This window comes from Malaclemys terrapin, chromosome 3, assembly GCF_027887155.1.
Source record: "Malaclemys terrapin pileata isolate rMalTer1 chromosome 3, rMalTer1.hap1, whole genome shotgun sequence".
In the NCBI taxonomy this organism is placed as follows: domain Eukaryota; kingdom Metazoa; phylum Chordata; order Testudines; family Emydidae; genus Malaclemys; species Malaclemys terrapin.
The window spans coordinates 12,562,615-12,579,329 of NC_071507.1; the positions used below are offsets into that span (position 1 = coordinate 12,562,615).

Genomic DNA, 16,715 nt, shown 5'->3' on the forward strand with positions numbered 1-16,715 from the left:
CAGGCTTTCTGTTAGTTAGTAGAAACTCTAGTGAATGTCATGCCTACTTAATTAGAGCAATAATCGGGTAACAAACTGCAGAGAATCTATTTCAGTGACTGAACAATGGATTAATGGCATATTTGGTCTGTTGAAATGGAACCTGTGAACCCATTCGCAGTCATTAAAAACTGTTGGTTATCTAGCTTCCTACTGGCAGCTTGTTGTTAATTCTTTCTGCTTTCCTTTTGTATGCTGGCTCACTGAGTTGATCTTTTAATATAATTCTTTCAAATAAGCAGTGTAAACAATATTTAAGGAACTTATGAAATAAGGGATTTTTTCTGCACAACATACTCCTGAGCATTGGGATAGCTGGTTATCTGCTGTGTATGTTTCCATCAGTGAGCAAATGAAAGATTTTGCTGTACTGACAGGTTTTAGTTTCTGTAAGCAAATTATGCATTTGAAATTAAGAACCTAATTTTTTGTAATGTTACTAACTCTCCCTAAGGCTACATGTATATTCACTTTGTTACATAAGCATTAGAAAGAGATGTTAGAAAAATGAGTAATAGAATTTTTATTTAGAATATAAAGGAAACTACCAAAAGATTTTCACATTAACATTGTCCCAGTTCTACCTATTTCTTATCAGTAGTACAAGCAAAATAACTATGACTACCAATACAAACAGATCCCAATGTGGTCGCAGCATGGTGTCCAGTTTTGACATTTTCCGACTTGAAGTAAACTGCTAGGACAGAAAGGGAGATCTCAGCAATACAGAGAATACTTTTTTACATGCAAAATAGAAGCTATTTTTAAAATGTGTAAAATGAAAGCATTATGCTCTTTTTAATGAGGTTTTAGACAATTCTAGGATTGGTAAACTTAAATCAGGACAAGATGTATAATATAGTAAGCACAGAAGAATAAAGCCTATAATAAGAACACAATGGCCATACTGGGTCAGACCAATGGTCCATCTAGCCTACTATCCTGTCTTCCGTGAGTGGCCAATGCCAGGTGCTTCAGAGGGAATGAACAGAACAGGGCAATTTACGCATGATCCATCCCATCATCTGCTCCCAGCTTCTGGCAGTTAGGGTATATCTACACTGCAATTAAAAAGCTGCAGCTGGTCCATGCCATCTGACTCGGGCTGTAGGGCTGTTTAATTGCAATGTAGATGCCCAGGCTTGGCCTGGAGCCCAGGGTCTAAAACCCTGTGAGGTGGAAGGATCCCAGAGCTCGGGCTGCAGCCTGAGCCAGAACATCTATACCACAGTTAAATAGCCCCTTAGCCCAAGCCCTGTGAGCCTGAGTCAACTGGCACAGGCCAGTTGTGGGTATCGAATGGCAGTGTAGACATACATTTAGAGGCTTAGAACACCTAGAGCATGGGGTTGCATCCCAAATCATCTTGGCTAATAGCCATTAATGGACCTATCCTCCATGAACTTATCTAATTATTTTTTGAACCCACAATTCTATAAAACAGACATTCTGAGTTCACCTGGGTTTTTTTGTTCTGCGTATAGGGCATCTGTAATGGGGTGCACAAGTACTGCATGGCTCCGAGGCAGCACCCAGCTTGCTTACTATGTGGAAATCCCCCACAGATTGGGAGGCAGTATAGGAACAGCTTCAGAATACCAGTATTGCATGAAGGAACCAAATGCTATTCCTAGGGAAATTTGGATTATAGGTTGTATTCCCAAACCTCAGATTCTGATAGGGTTTGGTGGAGTTGTTTCAGAATAGATGATCAGAAGTATTTCCTTTCACTGTGTGAAGTGGAGGGACAAGCAGCTGGGTTTTCTAGTTAATAACTAATCAAGGCATGGAGGGAAGTGAAGGAATCCATTGTGGAAAGGTTTATTATAGCTCAAATCTGTGTCCTGGCAAAAGTTGACTGGACTAGTCCCCTGGATCTCATCAGCACTACACCACTCCTGGGTTTTTGGGAGAAGATTGCTTAAGAATAAGCAAGGACTCCACTCCCTTCCGATGACCATGATGTGCTCCCAGGTCCTGATGAGCTGACGACACAAACTCTGATGCCTTGCATCATAAGGGCACTGTATTGCCACTAAACTTGGCAGACTGGCAGTCAAACTAAAGGTTTGAAGGGCTTCAAGTCACATGCACTTTAATTTACAACTAAAATTATAGGTTTCACTTTTGAAGGGTATTCTGCATTTGTACAAATGGAAATTGCAGTGTGAGGATAGGGAAATAATAGATAGTGCAATTTGTATGACAAGTCTTGGATGGTGGGCCTATTTTTACCTAAACAGGACTTATTATGTAATATAGCCAGGGTCTGGAATAGGTGCAATAAGCAAATCTAAAAGTATAGAATAAAATGTAAAAAATATTAGAATTGGCCATGGTGAAAGCTTGTCAGTATGTCCAAATCATACTTACCTTGAAAAGGTGCATCTCGCTGAATAGAAGCTTAACTTCTAGCTTCATACGTGCCAAGAACACTGGAATGGAAGCATCTGGGCTTGTTTGTGCTGCGAGGTCATACCACCTTTTAGCCAAATGTATATCCTTAAAAAAAGGGGGGGGGGGGAAGGGTGTCTCTTTTACTTAGAACATGTGGAATTTGCTTAGATGAATGTTGTGATGCTTTAGCTAATCTTCAAAGCATTTCTATCCTTTGTCTTTTAGGTTTCTGCTTTTCAAGTATTTTTGTAGCTTAGTATATCATAAAGCTATAACAATACCTGAAAAGCATAAACCTTAGATTCATGTATAATTGTTGGCATGAGATAAAAATGGATTTTGTTAACATTTAATTTGTGTGCCTACTTTCTACAAACTCATTTTCAATCCCCACAACCTCTCAGTTCATTTGTCTTGTGTATATAAATGGTCTTCTGAATTCAATAGGAAATCAAGTTGAAGTCAGCATTTGCTCATGGATACTTAAAATAGGCAGTCAGACATTTTAAATTATCTAATTAAGCAGTTATTCTTTATATCTAAAGCTAGAAATACAACAACACAATTATCTAGTTTACTAACTAAATTTAGTAACTATATGTGTACAAAAATTAGTCCATAAATTTAATGGACAATTTTTTAGTCTAATATCCTCAATTTTTGCTAGCATATTCATGTCATGATGGAACCAATTAGTAACTTTGCCCCATCAGCTACTTTCTCAGCAGAGCACATTTTGGTAAAATATTTATCTAGTTAGTAAAGTACTAGAATCTTTTGAAAGGCATTGATCTAGCTAGGCTTGTAAAGTGTGGCTGCTTGTGCTGCTCATCATGTCTTGGTTAGTTTCTCCTGTTAATTTATTTTTAATGTATAGTTGTCTGCAAATTTCTACTTAATAACTATTAGTAATGAGTAGAGATTCAATTTGGATGCTTATCTCAAACTTACTCTGATCTTAGACATCAGGCTGTAAATATTGCTAGTACAGGATTTCTTCTACAATTTCCAGCACTCCTTTTTTCCCATCAGGTCAAAAATACTATCCATTCTTAGCTGAACGTGCAGTATTTCAGTTAAAGATAGTTGAATTCATCTTGTCTAACTTAAATACCACTGTAAGGTTTCAAAATTTGTGTTTGGATTCCACTTAGGAGAGGCTGGAAAAGGAAACGGGTTTTATCTCTAATATAATGGTTCTCAAAGTGTGATTCATGGAGCTGTTATATCACAATGGCATCTGCAAGTTGTCAAACAATTGTTGCTTCATGTTTGTTGAAGCCTAGTCAAAGACTCTTCAGAATGTCCAGACCAATGAAGAAACCCAAAGAACAAGCTACTCTTTCCACCCCCAAGAGCTGCTTCATGTCTTTGTCAGCATTTTCTTTGGTGAAAATCCAGTTAAACATATATACATATGACAATGTAGTTCTTTTTTTCTGGTTGTTTTCTAAGCTGAAAGTGATCTGCAATGATTCAAGTAGTGGAGGTTACAGGTAATAAGAAAAGAACTTGTATCAAACCAAGTCCTCCTGCCAGGTAGAGCATAGACAGTACAGATACAGCATGGGCAGAGAGAACCAAGAAGCTCCACACAGTTTATGAAAGAAAAATTTTGGTCCATCTTTGGATCTGTCTTTTACATTACTTTTTCATGTAACCAAGAACTTTAGTTTTCAAAAGCAAGGTGTGGAATTGAGGTTGGGAAGGGAGGTGACCACAAGAGGCTCCTTTTCCATATCATGCAATATTTCTCATGTAAATTTGAGAACTCCTGTTGGGTGTGTGCAATACATGTAGCAGAGTCATAAAGGAGCTATATTAGGAAGGTCAGCACTGATCACTTCTTAAGCTTAATCTGGTTATCTTTCCATCCTATTTATTTTACATTTTAAAAACCTATCTTCATTTTCCCCACTTCCCTTCATTAAGAGTGATATAAATTGGAGGGAAGGGGGTAGAGAAATGAACCTAACAAAGCAAACCTGAAATGCATCTGAGATGGGGGAGATGCCGAAGAGGCCTGATTCACCTTTATCTTACTCTGTACAGGGCAAGAGGATTTCTGGGCACTGCTACTGAAAATCTCCAGGTCAAAGGCACATGGGGCACACACGCACCTGAAGCAGAGTACCCGTACGGACACTATTCAAAGAAGAATGAGGTTCAGGATGAAAAGGAAAGCTACATCAAATAAAGATGGAATAAAGATAGATGTACCATGGTTAGTTGGGGTGCAGAGTGGATTGGGGAGAGAGATCCCCCATGGTTGGGGGGAAAAGAAGCAGAAGTGATGCCACTTAATTTCTTAATACATTTTTTCAAAGAAACTGAAAAAACAGATAGATGATGAGAGATGGAACTAAACCAAGAAGGAAAGATGAACAGCAGATTTGGGTGAAAGTGATCATGAAATGGTAGCGTTCATGATTCTAAAGAATGGTAGGAGGGAGAACAGCAAAATAAAGACAATGAAGGCAAGAAGGCAAACTTTAGCAAACTCAGGGAGTTGATAGGTAAGATCCCATAGGAAGCAAGTCTAAGGGGAAAATCAATTGAAAACAGTTGGCAGTTTTTCAAAAAGATATTAAGGGCACAAAAGCAAACTATCCCACTGAGTAGGAAAGATAGGACGTATGGCAAGAGACCACCCTGGCTTAACCAGGAGATCTTCAATTATTTAAAAATCAAAGAAGAGTCCTACAAAAAGTGGAAACTAAGTCAAATTACAAAGGATGAATATAAACAAATAACACAAGTATGTAGGGACAAAATTAGAAAGGCCAAAGCACAAAAGGTGATCAAACTAGCTAGAGAGATAAAGCGTAACAAGAAAACATTCTACAAATACATTAGAAGCAAGAGGAAGACCAAGGACACGGTAGGTCCATTACTCAATGAGTGGGGGAAACAATAACATTAAATGTGGAAATGGCAGAGGTGCTTAATGACTTCTTTGTTCCAGTTTTCACCAAGAAGGTTGGTGGTGATTGGACATCTAGCATAGTGAATGCCAGTAAAAATGAGATAGGATCAGAGGCTAAAATAAGAAAACTAACAAGTTAAAAATTACTTAGACAAATTAGATGTTTTCAAATCACCAGGGCCTAATGAAATGCATCATAGAATAGTCAAGGAGCTGACTGAGGAGATATCTGAGCAATTAGCGCTTATCTTTGAAAAGTCATGGAAAGTGGGAGAGATTCCAGAAGACTGGAAAAGGGCAAATATAGTGTCAATCTATAAAAAGGGAAATAAGGACAACCTGGAGAATTACAGACTAGTCAGCTTAAATTCTGTACCTGGAAAGATAATAGAGCAAATAATTAAGAAATCAATTTGCAAACATCTAGAAGATAATAAGGTGATAAGTAACAGTCAGCATGGATTTGTCAAGAACAAATCATGTCAAACCAACCTGATAGCTTTCTTTGAAAGGGTAACAAGCCTTGTGGCTAGGGGGAAGCGGTAAACATAGTATATGTTGACTTTAGTAAAGCTTTTGATACTGTCTCAGATGACCTTCTCATAAACAAACTAAGGAAATGCAACGTAGATGGAGCTACTATAAGGTGAGTGAAAAACTGGTTGGAAAACTGGTCCCAGAGAGTAGTTATCAGTGGTTCAGTATCATGATGGAAGGGCATAATGAGTGGTGTCCTGCAAGGATCAGTTCTGGGTCCGGTTCTGTTCAATATCTTCATCAATGTTTTAGATAATGTCATAGAGAGTACACTTATAAAGTCTGCAGACCATACCAAGCTGAGAGGGGTTGCAAGTGCTTTGGAGGATAGGATTAAAATTCAAAATGATCTGGACAAACTGGAGAAATGGTCTGAAGTAAATAGGATGAAATTCAATAAGGACAAATGCCAACTACTCCATTTAGGAAGGAACAATCAGTTGCACACGTACAAAATGGGAAATGACTGTGGAAAGGAATCTGCGGGGGTCATAGTGGACCGCAAGCTAAATATGAGTCAACAGTGTAACACTGTTACAAAGAAAGCGAACATCAGTGTGGGATGTAGTAGCAGGTGTGTTGTAAGCAAGACACGAGAAGTAATTCTTCTGCTCTACTCCGCGCTGATTAGGCCTCAACTGGAGTATTGTGTCCAGTTCTGGGTGCCACATTTCAGGGAAGATGTGGACAAATTGGAGAAAGTCCAGAGAAGAGAAACAAAAATGATTAAAGGTCTAGAAAACATGACCTACGAGGGACGATTGAAAAACATGGGTTTATTTAGTCTGGAAAAGAGAAGACAGAGAGGAGACATGATAAGAGTCTTCAAGTACATAAAAGGCTGTTATGAGGAGGAGGGAGAAAAATTGTTCTTCTTAACCTCTGAGGATAGGATAAGAAGCAATGGGCTTAAATTGCAGCAAGGGAGATTTAGGTTGGACATTAGGAAAAACTTCCTAACTGTCAGTGTGGTTAAGCACTGGAATAAATTGCCTACGGAGGTTGTAGAATCTCTATCATTGGAGGTTTTTAAGAACAGGTTAGACAAACACCTGTCAGGGATGGTCTAGATCATACTTAGTCCTGCCTTGAGTGCAGGGGACTGGACTAGATGACCTCTCGAGGTCCCTTCCCAGTCCTATGATTTCTTGTATCAACCTTTAAGCCCTTTTCAAAGTTTAATTTAGTAATAGTCTGTTTTTATAAATTTTATTTCTTAAAATTCAAACTGTTATTGAAAAGCAGTCCATAAAAGTAAAGAAGTGTAAGGGCTTAAAGATGACACTGTCCCCTTATGGGCTACAATAATTCAGCTTGTTCTGTCTGTATAAGAATGACCATCTTTTCTCTTATTTCTACCAAATTAGTTTATTATTTTCTGCTTATAGAATATCTGCAAGACAACTTTAATCTCCTCAAATTGGCTGATTTTGGGACAAATATGCTGATCTCGAGACTTTGGCATTCATTTCACTTTCCACAAGCATCCATGCTGGTCAAACTCAATTTTTCAAGGATTTGCAGTAAGTTCATGCAAAGGGGCATGAACATGGCCACAGCAGTTTTACTGAAAAATGTAACCAAATATTCAGGATGCTTTTCACTATTTGCCCTCTCCTAATAACACTTTAGAAAGTACTCTGAATTCCTTAGCTGAAAGGCATTACTATAAGTGCGAACAATGACTCTGCTTCACAAGAGATTTTAATAACAATACATTATCAATTATTTAATATTAATATTAATATTAATAATTAAATATTAATAACGTTAACCAAATAGAATAAGGGCCAAATCATCAGAAGTATTTGCATATAACAGGATAGCTAATAGACTTACCTTTACATTTGCACATGCAGTCATATTCATTAGATATGTAGCTCATCTTTTGTATATGCAATTTCTGTAATTGTTCATGCCATTGTGGCAACTTTGTGCATAAATCAGTTACATCATTGCATGCATACACGAAAAATCTGGCTCTGAAGCCTTGCCCAAGGTCACAAAAATATGTGGCTGAGTCAGGGACACATCGCCTGCCTTCTGGGCCTCATTTTGATTACATTCTTCCTCCTAGGGCTTCATACTTCCCTCCCATAGGGGAATCCCCAGGAGGGAAAAACAACCCCCAAAATGTTTAGTGGTACCTATACATGCTACTCTTGGGAGTGGGGTTTGTATCCTCAACAAGGGGACAGAAGGTGTGGACCATACAGTGGAGTCTGAGAATCCACAGAGATATCAAGCTATATTCCAGTGGATTCCAGACATCCTCAGGGCCTGGAGGTCCAGTTTGTCAAGGCAACATATGCCGGTTGACTGCATGGCTTCTGCAAACTAAGGGCAGAAGGCGTATAGAGACATTTAATGTGACTTTGATTGAGCTTTGCTCATAGCCATACCAGACTGAAACAGCTTACTGCTGCTCATAGATGGAGAAGGAGCAAAGTTGGGAAGTAACTTGTAAGGAAAAGAAAAGCAGGAACAGTAGGAAAAGCTTCTGAGTGTGACTCTTTGCTGAGGAGTGACTGATGATGGCATAGTGTGGTTGCATGTTTGTCTTAGTTATGTGCCCAGTTTACAAGTAAAGAGATGCTTCTTCTAACTGACAGTCCTTCAAACTCGCCTGGGATACGACTTAAGCTACCATCTTTGCTTCTTGTCACTATTACCAGTAATAAAAGTTCTGTAGTCCAAATAGAGAAGCCCCATTGTCTTCAGTGGGTCTAAACCACTGTAACAGCTTGGAACTTGGTAAATAATTCCTGTATAAGAGTGAATAGAATCCTGCTCATTTTACTTTAGCTACACAGGCAACAGTTCTGATGATTAAAAGGGTGTCATTTTTACTATAGTTTTTAAGACTAGAAGTGGTCTGCTTCCATTATAGAGGCACTGCCTCTGTGTAGGTGGATGCACAAGAGTGGGGGAAAGGATGGATGGTGGCTCTCTGAAAGAAACCCCTGCCTGCCTTCTCCATATGTTCTTCTATCCCTTTGTGCAGCTGCTGGAGCTTACACACAAGCAGGCAGCCATACTAGCTTCTCTCTTTTCCTCTGGCATCACTCAGAGTTACAGTGGAGTATAGCATAACCACCTCTCTTCTGGTTCCACTAATCCACCCCCAGATCACTGGAGCCTTGCTTACTTCCCCATTACTTCCCCCTAAAAAGTGGAAGAATGAGAATCATCAGAAGAAGGGGCAATCAGCTGAGAAACGAATCAGAGAACCAAGCCCATGGCGTTTGGAGACATGTCAGGTCAAGAACTGGGACATTTATGAGGGACGAAACTAGGTTGGGGAGGCGCAAAGAGATTAGGGGAGGAAGAGAGTTGGGAAAGGATGCAGAAGATCTGAGAGTGCTGGAGGAGGGAAACTGGAGAAACCAGATAGAGCTGTGGCGAGATCGAGAGGAGAGGCATACAGGTAATGGGCCTGGGCAAGGAGAGAATGAAGAGAGACTAGGTAAGATGATAGAAACAAAAAGTTGAAGCCACGAACAGGAAGGAGAGAAATGAGAAAAAGGCAAGGACAAAAGGAAGTGGAAGGAAGCAATGGAAAAACAAACAAACAATAAAAATGGCAAAAATACACACAACTTCAGATTTAGTAAGTTGTATCATTTGTTTCTACATTGTACTGAGCAGGAGAGAATATTGGGCCAGTGGTAGGGAGCCATTAGGGCAAACCAGCACATCTCTCTTCCCTCATGCCCTGCAAGCATGAGATTAGGTGGGATTCCTTTATGATTCTAAGGCATCAACTGAATGTCAGTTGAATCAGGAAGAATTATGTCTTTTGTATTTTTTCAGCCTTTCTGATGCAACTTTAGATGTTTTTCTTATTTATAAGTAACCAATTATATTTTTGAATTTTACTGAACTAGTCTCATTGATATCATGTGGTCATAGATCTTACAGGTTGACCATGCACTGTTTAAAACTGAATTTCCATGTTTACTGCACTAACTTTATTTTCATTTCTCATCCTTGTTTTTATGTGGCAAGATGAAAGGGCACTCATTTGGCCTTCACCATACCATCTATCATTTCACATGTATCTCTCAGTCATAACCTGCCTGACCCTCCTTTACAATTTTAATAATCTCTGTTTACCTAATTTTCCCTCACCCGGAATGCTCCATTAGGATATTATAGCTATAATAGCTTTTAATTTCAACGATATCTATTAAGGTTAATTTTACACACAGATTGCACCATATGCAGTCCATTACCTTTGGAATACCTAAACCATGTTCATACATATATGCCAGATTAAACATGGCTTGAGCGATGTGGTGATCAACTGCAAGGCTGTAATGAATTGCTGCTGTGACATAATCCCTCTTGGTTCCATAACCGTAAAAGTGGTAATCTCCAGTTTTTACTCTAGCAAATGCATTGCCTGGTGGAAACATTAAAAAGAAAAGTCACAACAAAAATCTAGATTAAACTGTGCTTCTTGCTAAATTTCCTCCTCTAATAAAATTGTATTTTTCTCTTAAATACAATTAAAAATGAATAAAATGTAAATTTGAAGCACTATGGTTTCAGTCATCATAGAATTATTATAACTTATAGAGTATTCTAAATAGGAAGGATTTGGGAAGAAACCAAGGTGCTGAGAGTACAGAAGTAGGAAGGAAGTCCCACATGTAAGGAATGGCATGGAAGAAGGGGTGAAGGTAATGCGAGAGAAGAATAAGAAAGGGACCGACAGGAGGGCCTATTGGAATGCAGAGAGCAGAAAGGAAAGTAGGAGGAAATGAACATTGAAATGTGCGTGGGGCAGAGTTGGTATACAGCCTTGAAGGTGAAAGCTTGAATTTGATGTGAAAGACAAGAGAGAGATTAGAAAGAAAAAAAAAGGAAGCAACATGGTGGCAAGAAAGGACTGTGACAGCCATATTTTGGATAAACTAAGGGGGCAAGACGACAAGTTAGGAGCAGTGTGATGTCAAAGGCAGGGGATGGAGATAAAAGGGTAGATTTGTATGTGAAGGGAAAACAGACAATATAGCAACAGCCTGGGAGCGGAGGGGAAAAAACAATAAATATGATCCCTATTTGAGCATCTTGGTGACAGGGAAAAGAGTGGAAATTTTGACAGGAATGGAGGAGAATAGGCTGTAGTGTAGACGTAGCATCAGAAATCTTCTCCCCAAGTAGATACTTATAAACTATAAAGGAGGTTTTCTAGACCCCAAATTATTCTTGAAGCTGTATTGCAGTAAAGCATACGAATAGTGCACATTTAACAAGTAAGCATATTTTACACATCTTTATGCTTCTAAATTTCCTATAGTTTTTCTTGGTGAGTAGGTGTAAGTTTTTCTTGGTGTTCATTTAGCTAAAGAAACCATTTTTCCTATTCAGTTTTAAAGTCTGTAGTTGAAGTTTTGTGATAAAGTACCCATGAATGAGGATTGAATCAGTGGAAGATAAATGAATAGTTGAGTGTTTTAACCTAGAAATGTGAGAATTTCTTGAATGTTAGATTGTTTTTAACATGCCTAAGGCGGTAGTACAGATATCCTTTTAATCGTGAGTTAAATATGTGAGAATCAGTCCCTTAATGATGTTAGCTTAATTATCTGACGTTTGTAATGCCATGTTCTTGGGGCACTGAGTGTTCATTTCTCTTCTGGCTGTACAATCTGAGGAACAGAGTTGAAGAAAATCATACTTATAAGAGTGGACAGCTAACTGCAAGTTATTTTTAACTATGTGGTGTTCCATACCTTGAGCTGCAGCTCTGTTCCACAGGAGAAGTGCTAATGGATACATCTGATCATTGCTGAGAATTTTAACCTGTTCTGTAAAAGAAAAATTGAATTTGCATAGTTTACAACAGCACTTGGACATACACATATAATTTATAGAGAAAATAATTTAACTTCTCTTACCAGATTCCAAAATGTAAGCTGAATTACTTTGAGCTACTTCATACCCCATTTCTGCTAATAATGCATATTGAATAAGAGATGAATCTATATTACCATCCTGATAAGCGAAGTATGCAGTCAGGAATTTCTCAGACCAACTTCCTAGTTCACAAACACTTCGGTAAAGCTGAACAGAGGAACAGTGATAGAACAAACCTGTGAGGTTTTACACTTCACCACAGGCAATAAATCTTAGGAGCTTGTAGCTCCTACTGGGGGACACAAGGGTTAAAGTTACAACATTTGTCTGTATTGTTTACAAAACAATAGTTATGCCAATTGCATCCTTAACTGATACAGAGTACTTCATCATTAAAAGTCAGATGAATCCATATCTAAACTGACTCTAAAGTTGTTTTCTTAGTTGCATATAAAAGAAAAATACACTGATAAAAAACAAAAATGTTTTCTGTTATACAACAGTTATTTATTTTAAGATGCTCTGCTGAATATTAAGCCACAAATAAGATTTCAACTAGAGATGAGAGAAATTTGTCAGATGAATAGTTTATTCCCCCCAAAATGCAATTTTGTGTCGACAAAACTATTTGCAAATTTGACATACATTTTCCAAATACTATTGGACAAAATAAAATGTGTTGGGCTAGATTCTCTAGGGGACTTAGGCACCATTCGCAAAAAACCCATTGGTGGTGCTCCCACCTGTCCCACGCATCCAATAACTAAGATGCTCCCCTGAGATGTGAGAGATCAAGGTTTAAACCTCTACTCTGGAGCAGGGACTTGAAGCCAGGTCTCCCCATCTTAGCTGAATACCCTAAACACCAGGCTGCAGGCTGGAACTCTAGCAATCTCTCCTGTTGAAGCTGTTCCACTTTGTATAAATAATTATGGGAGCAGGAATTTGAACCTGGATTTCTCGCCTCCCCTATAAGTGTCACTTTTTTTGGCCCAATGGCTATTCAGCTATTTAATGCAAAGTGGTACAGCTTCAACAGGAGAAATTGAGAGGAACTCAACCCAGAATACTCTATTTTCATCTTTGTCTACAACTTATGCACAAGACAGCCGCCCAGTGCACTGGTCATTTGTGACTAGCATATGCTGGTGAAATTCAACTCTAAGACTGATTATGACACAATAGTACTGCCACTATGTAATAATATTTTGTCATTTTCCCCTAGTGATCTTGAAGTACATCACAATTAAGCTGTGTATCACAGGATAGTGTGCCACAGTATTGGGGGAGAGGGGAACTCCACCCTGATCTGCACTGTGGTTGCTGGATAAAGTTTTGCAAGATGTAAAGATTCCTATGGAAGAGTACGTCTTAGAGAAATAATTCTTATATAACTATAAAAAGTCATGTCATGCATATGTATTTCATAAGAAAGCCAGCAATGTAAAAAATCTAGCTATAGTGCAAAAGTTGCCAGCTAACTGCCTGAGCTGAAAAGGGGCCAGTTGAACTGGATATATTTATAGAACATGGGAAACTTGATAAAACTAGAACTGCCAATAACATTCTAAAATAGGCATGAATAGTTGTGGGCAAAGAACAAAAAAAGCCACAGCAAATCTTCCCTAAAATGTTTTATCAATAGTCAGATATACAAGTACTTAGGATTTCTTGAGATGAATGGTTCTAAGTTAAATCCATCTGTGACATTTTAGGCAGACTCAACCTACTTAAAAAAAAAAGAGTGAATGCCAAATTGATAAGTACTGTACTTACATTGTTAAACTAATTTGGTGAAGAGTTATGAAATAGATTTAAAGATTGAGTCCAGGGCTGAGGGCTGTAATACTTTGGTTTAATTTCAGTTTATTGTTGGGTTTATTGTGCTGGTGCTGGGTGGTGTCAGTGGCTGTGAGGTACAGGCAGTGAGACTGGATGATTCTGTGGTCCCTTCTGGCCTTAAACTCCATGGGTATGTCTACATAGCATTTTGGAGCAAGCCTCCCAGCCTCCCTTCCTAGGCTTCGGAGCTCAAGCTCCAACCCAAGCCACAACTTCAAACACTGGGTAGGTCTACACTTACCTCCGGGTCCGGAGGTAAGCAATCGATCTTCTGGGATCGATTTATCGCGTCTTGTCTAGACGCAATAAATCGATCCCGGATCGATCCCGGAAGTGCTCGCCGTCGACACCGGTACTCCAGCTCGGCGAGAGGAGTACGCGGCATCGACGGGGGAGCCTGCCTGCCACGTCTGGACCCGCGGTAAGTTCGAACTAAGGTACTTCGAATTCAGCTACGTTATTAACGTAGCTGAATTTGCGTACCCTAGTTCAAAATGGGTGGTTAGTGTGGACCAGGCCACTGTCTAGCCATCTATTTTTAGAGCATTAATGTGAGCCCCACTAGCCCAAGTCTGTCAACCCGGGCTGGAAGGCTTACTCCAAAATGCTGTGTATACCCACTCTATGACTCTGAGGTGTAAAGGCCATCATACCTGCGTGCTATGGGTCACCCTCTACTCTAACTTACACTGGTTTTATCTGGAGCAACTCTATTGACATCAGTGGAGTTATTCTGGATTTAGACTAGTGTAGCTGAAAACAGAATTTGGCCCAGATATGATCACTTTTCTCCTACTTAAGAAAATATAGATTTCTGACTCTAAATCATAGCATATAGGCAACTTTCATAAAAAGAGAAGTTAAAATAGTAATACAAATCCTGGCTATTTCTTCTATAACTAATCACAAATCTTTAAAAAATATACTATTTACCTCAACTGCATTTTGACATGATCTAAACACTCCAGTCCCTGCAGCATACATCTGAGCCAAATAATAAACAGCAATGGGTTGTCCATTTTGAGAGGCCAAGTAAAAATATTTGAAGGCAAGTTTATAGTCTTTCCTTACTCCAGAGCCAGCTGCAAATCAAGTTGAGATTGGAGACTTTAGTTTTTGTAAAATTACAGACTACTGATTAATGCAAATTTTTAATTAAAAAATGCATAGTACTTACAGTGATACATGACTCCTAGCTGGAACTGTGCATCTGCCAAACCTTTCTCAGCTGCTATATGAAAGTATTTAAAAGCTTCAGTATAGTTCTGAAAGGTAATTACCCTCCATTACTGAAAGTTCCAGGTACCTGCCAGCGTGGTAAGAATTGTGTGCTCATGAAAAAGACAAGTTTTGTCTCACTTTTGAGTGGCACAATTTAATGACAGAATGTTATGCTGTATCCCAAACAAATGAAAAACAAAATCAAACTAACATTTTCTCCAATGAGCAGCTTGTATAGTATTTGAGATCAGGGTCCTGATTCTGATCTCACACCAGTTATACTCCATACTGTTGAATGGACTAACACCTACCAATGTTTTTTATTTATTTAATTGGACTCTGGGCCTCATTCTGCTCAAAGTTACACTAGTATAAATCAGGAGGAACTCCATTCAAGACATACAATGGTGTGTTCATGATAGTATTCAGAGAACAAGAAAAATTACTCATATTTGCAGTTCTATAAACCTATTAGTTGCACCACTTGAATGAGCTATATTATAGTTATCTGAGCTATAATCCCCTACTAAAGGGTGTTTTAATCCATATTTGATATTGATTAAACATTTTATTTTCTCGGATTTTTACTAGCTGTATTGTGAAAAACAAAATTGAAGTGACTGAAATAATTCTTACCACAGGAACACCTTTTCCTTGATAATAAAGAAGGCCTACACCCCATAGTCCAGCTGCATTACCCTAAAACAATGTATTAAGTTTGAATGTAATTTTTCATTAAGACATTGAAAAGCACTTGCAATAAAGAAAACATCTATCAGATAAGTTACTAACCAATTAGTTATTCTTGCTTTTCTTTTACTATGATATAGTGAACTTAGAACTATGTATTCTGATAATGATTATGAATCAATGCTAAATTAGTATTCTTATTCTGATGACTCTCATGACTACTTGTAGAGAGACACTGTACCATATGTTTAAAAAGTGCCTTTAATTTTTGTTATCCACATGTAATTTCATTGCCATTAATAAAAGTGGCTTCACTGGATGGTAAAACTAGAGCAGGGTGTTCCCCTTCCCCCCTGAATTGGAACAAAATCAAATTTCAAAATATAAAAATCCTCTGAGAAACAGAATTATCTTTTTCTGCCCAGCTGTAGTCTGGATTCACATGAAAAAGAAGGGGCTGGAAGGTGGTCAGGCTGGAAGAGATGTAGGCAGACTGGTGTGGGTACACATTTTCCCTCCACTGGCTTTAGAGAGTTCAGGCTGTATTATTTCCATGCCATGCCCCCCATATTAGAAATCCTATTGTAATGTGGGGCATTTGAAAACAGCTGTCTGCTGAAAAAGCATGGTAGTGCTCTCCATTCATGTTGTTCTGTCAGTAGATGTTGGGGGAGCACTAGCACACAGAGAGGCTCTGAGTGGATAGCCACAAGAGACATCGGGGGGTCAAATCCATGTTCTGTTCTACAGTGGGGCACAAACCCTTCCCCCCAACATAATTATTAGGGAGAAATCTCCACAAATGAAAGGGAGATTGTCCACTTCAGTTTCATTGCAGAAATTTCTTCAGTTTCACACCACAGATGGTGCCAGCCCATACTAGATATTTTGAAAGTCCATTTTTAATGCTCTATTTCAACAAGTATTTGCTTCTTAGTTACTCACTTTGGAAGATCGTCTTTTGTTCTTTGAATATTTAGCAGAAACAATTGTGTTTTGGCCAAAGTAAGCAAGCACCCAGTAATGGATTATAAGCTAACAGTCCTTCACCATCTTGGCTTTCTCATCTTGACTCTTTCCTTAGCTCTCTTTGGTGTTCTCTAGTGCAATATGAATTGCACACACACTCTTCTCTATTCACTGAGTATTAGATATAACAGCTATTTAATTTGCCTTGTTTGTATCTTGGTAATACTGT

General features: G+C 38.6%; 1 protein-coding gene across 2 annotated transcripts in view; it reads right to left on the reverse strand.

Moving 5' to 3' along the window:
• Positions 1-544: 544 nt before the first annotated feature.
• Positions 545-16,715, reverse strand: part of SEL1L2 (SEL1L2 adaptor subunit of ERAD E3 ligase) — a 64,800-nt gene continuing 48,629 nt past the window's right edge. For both annotated transcript variants that reach the window (XM_054021456.1, XM_054021457.1), the window contains 8 exons: positions 15,464-15,526; positions 14,784-14,871; positions 14,540-14,688; positions 11,806-11,971; positions 11,641-11,715; positions 10,135-10,304; positions 2,413-2,541; positions 545-736 (listed from right to left, as the gene is read on the reverse strand). In XM_054021456.1, coding sequence (XP_053877431.1) covers positions 620-736; positions 2,413-2,541; positions 10,135-10,304; positions 11,641-11,715; positions 11,806-11,971; positions 14,540-14,688; positions 14,784-14,871; positions 15,464-15,526 — 957 coding nt within the window. In that variant the 3' untranslated portion in view covers positions 545-619. The remainder of the gene's footprint in view (positions 737-2,412; positions 2,542-10,134; positions 10,305-11,640; positions 11,716-11,805; positions 11,972-14,539; positions 14,689-14,783; positions 14,872-15,463; positions 15,527-16,715) is intronic.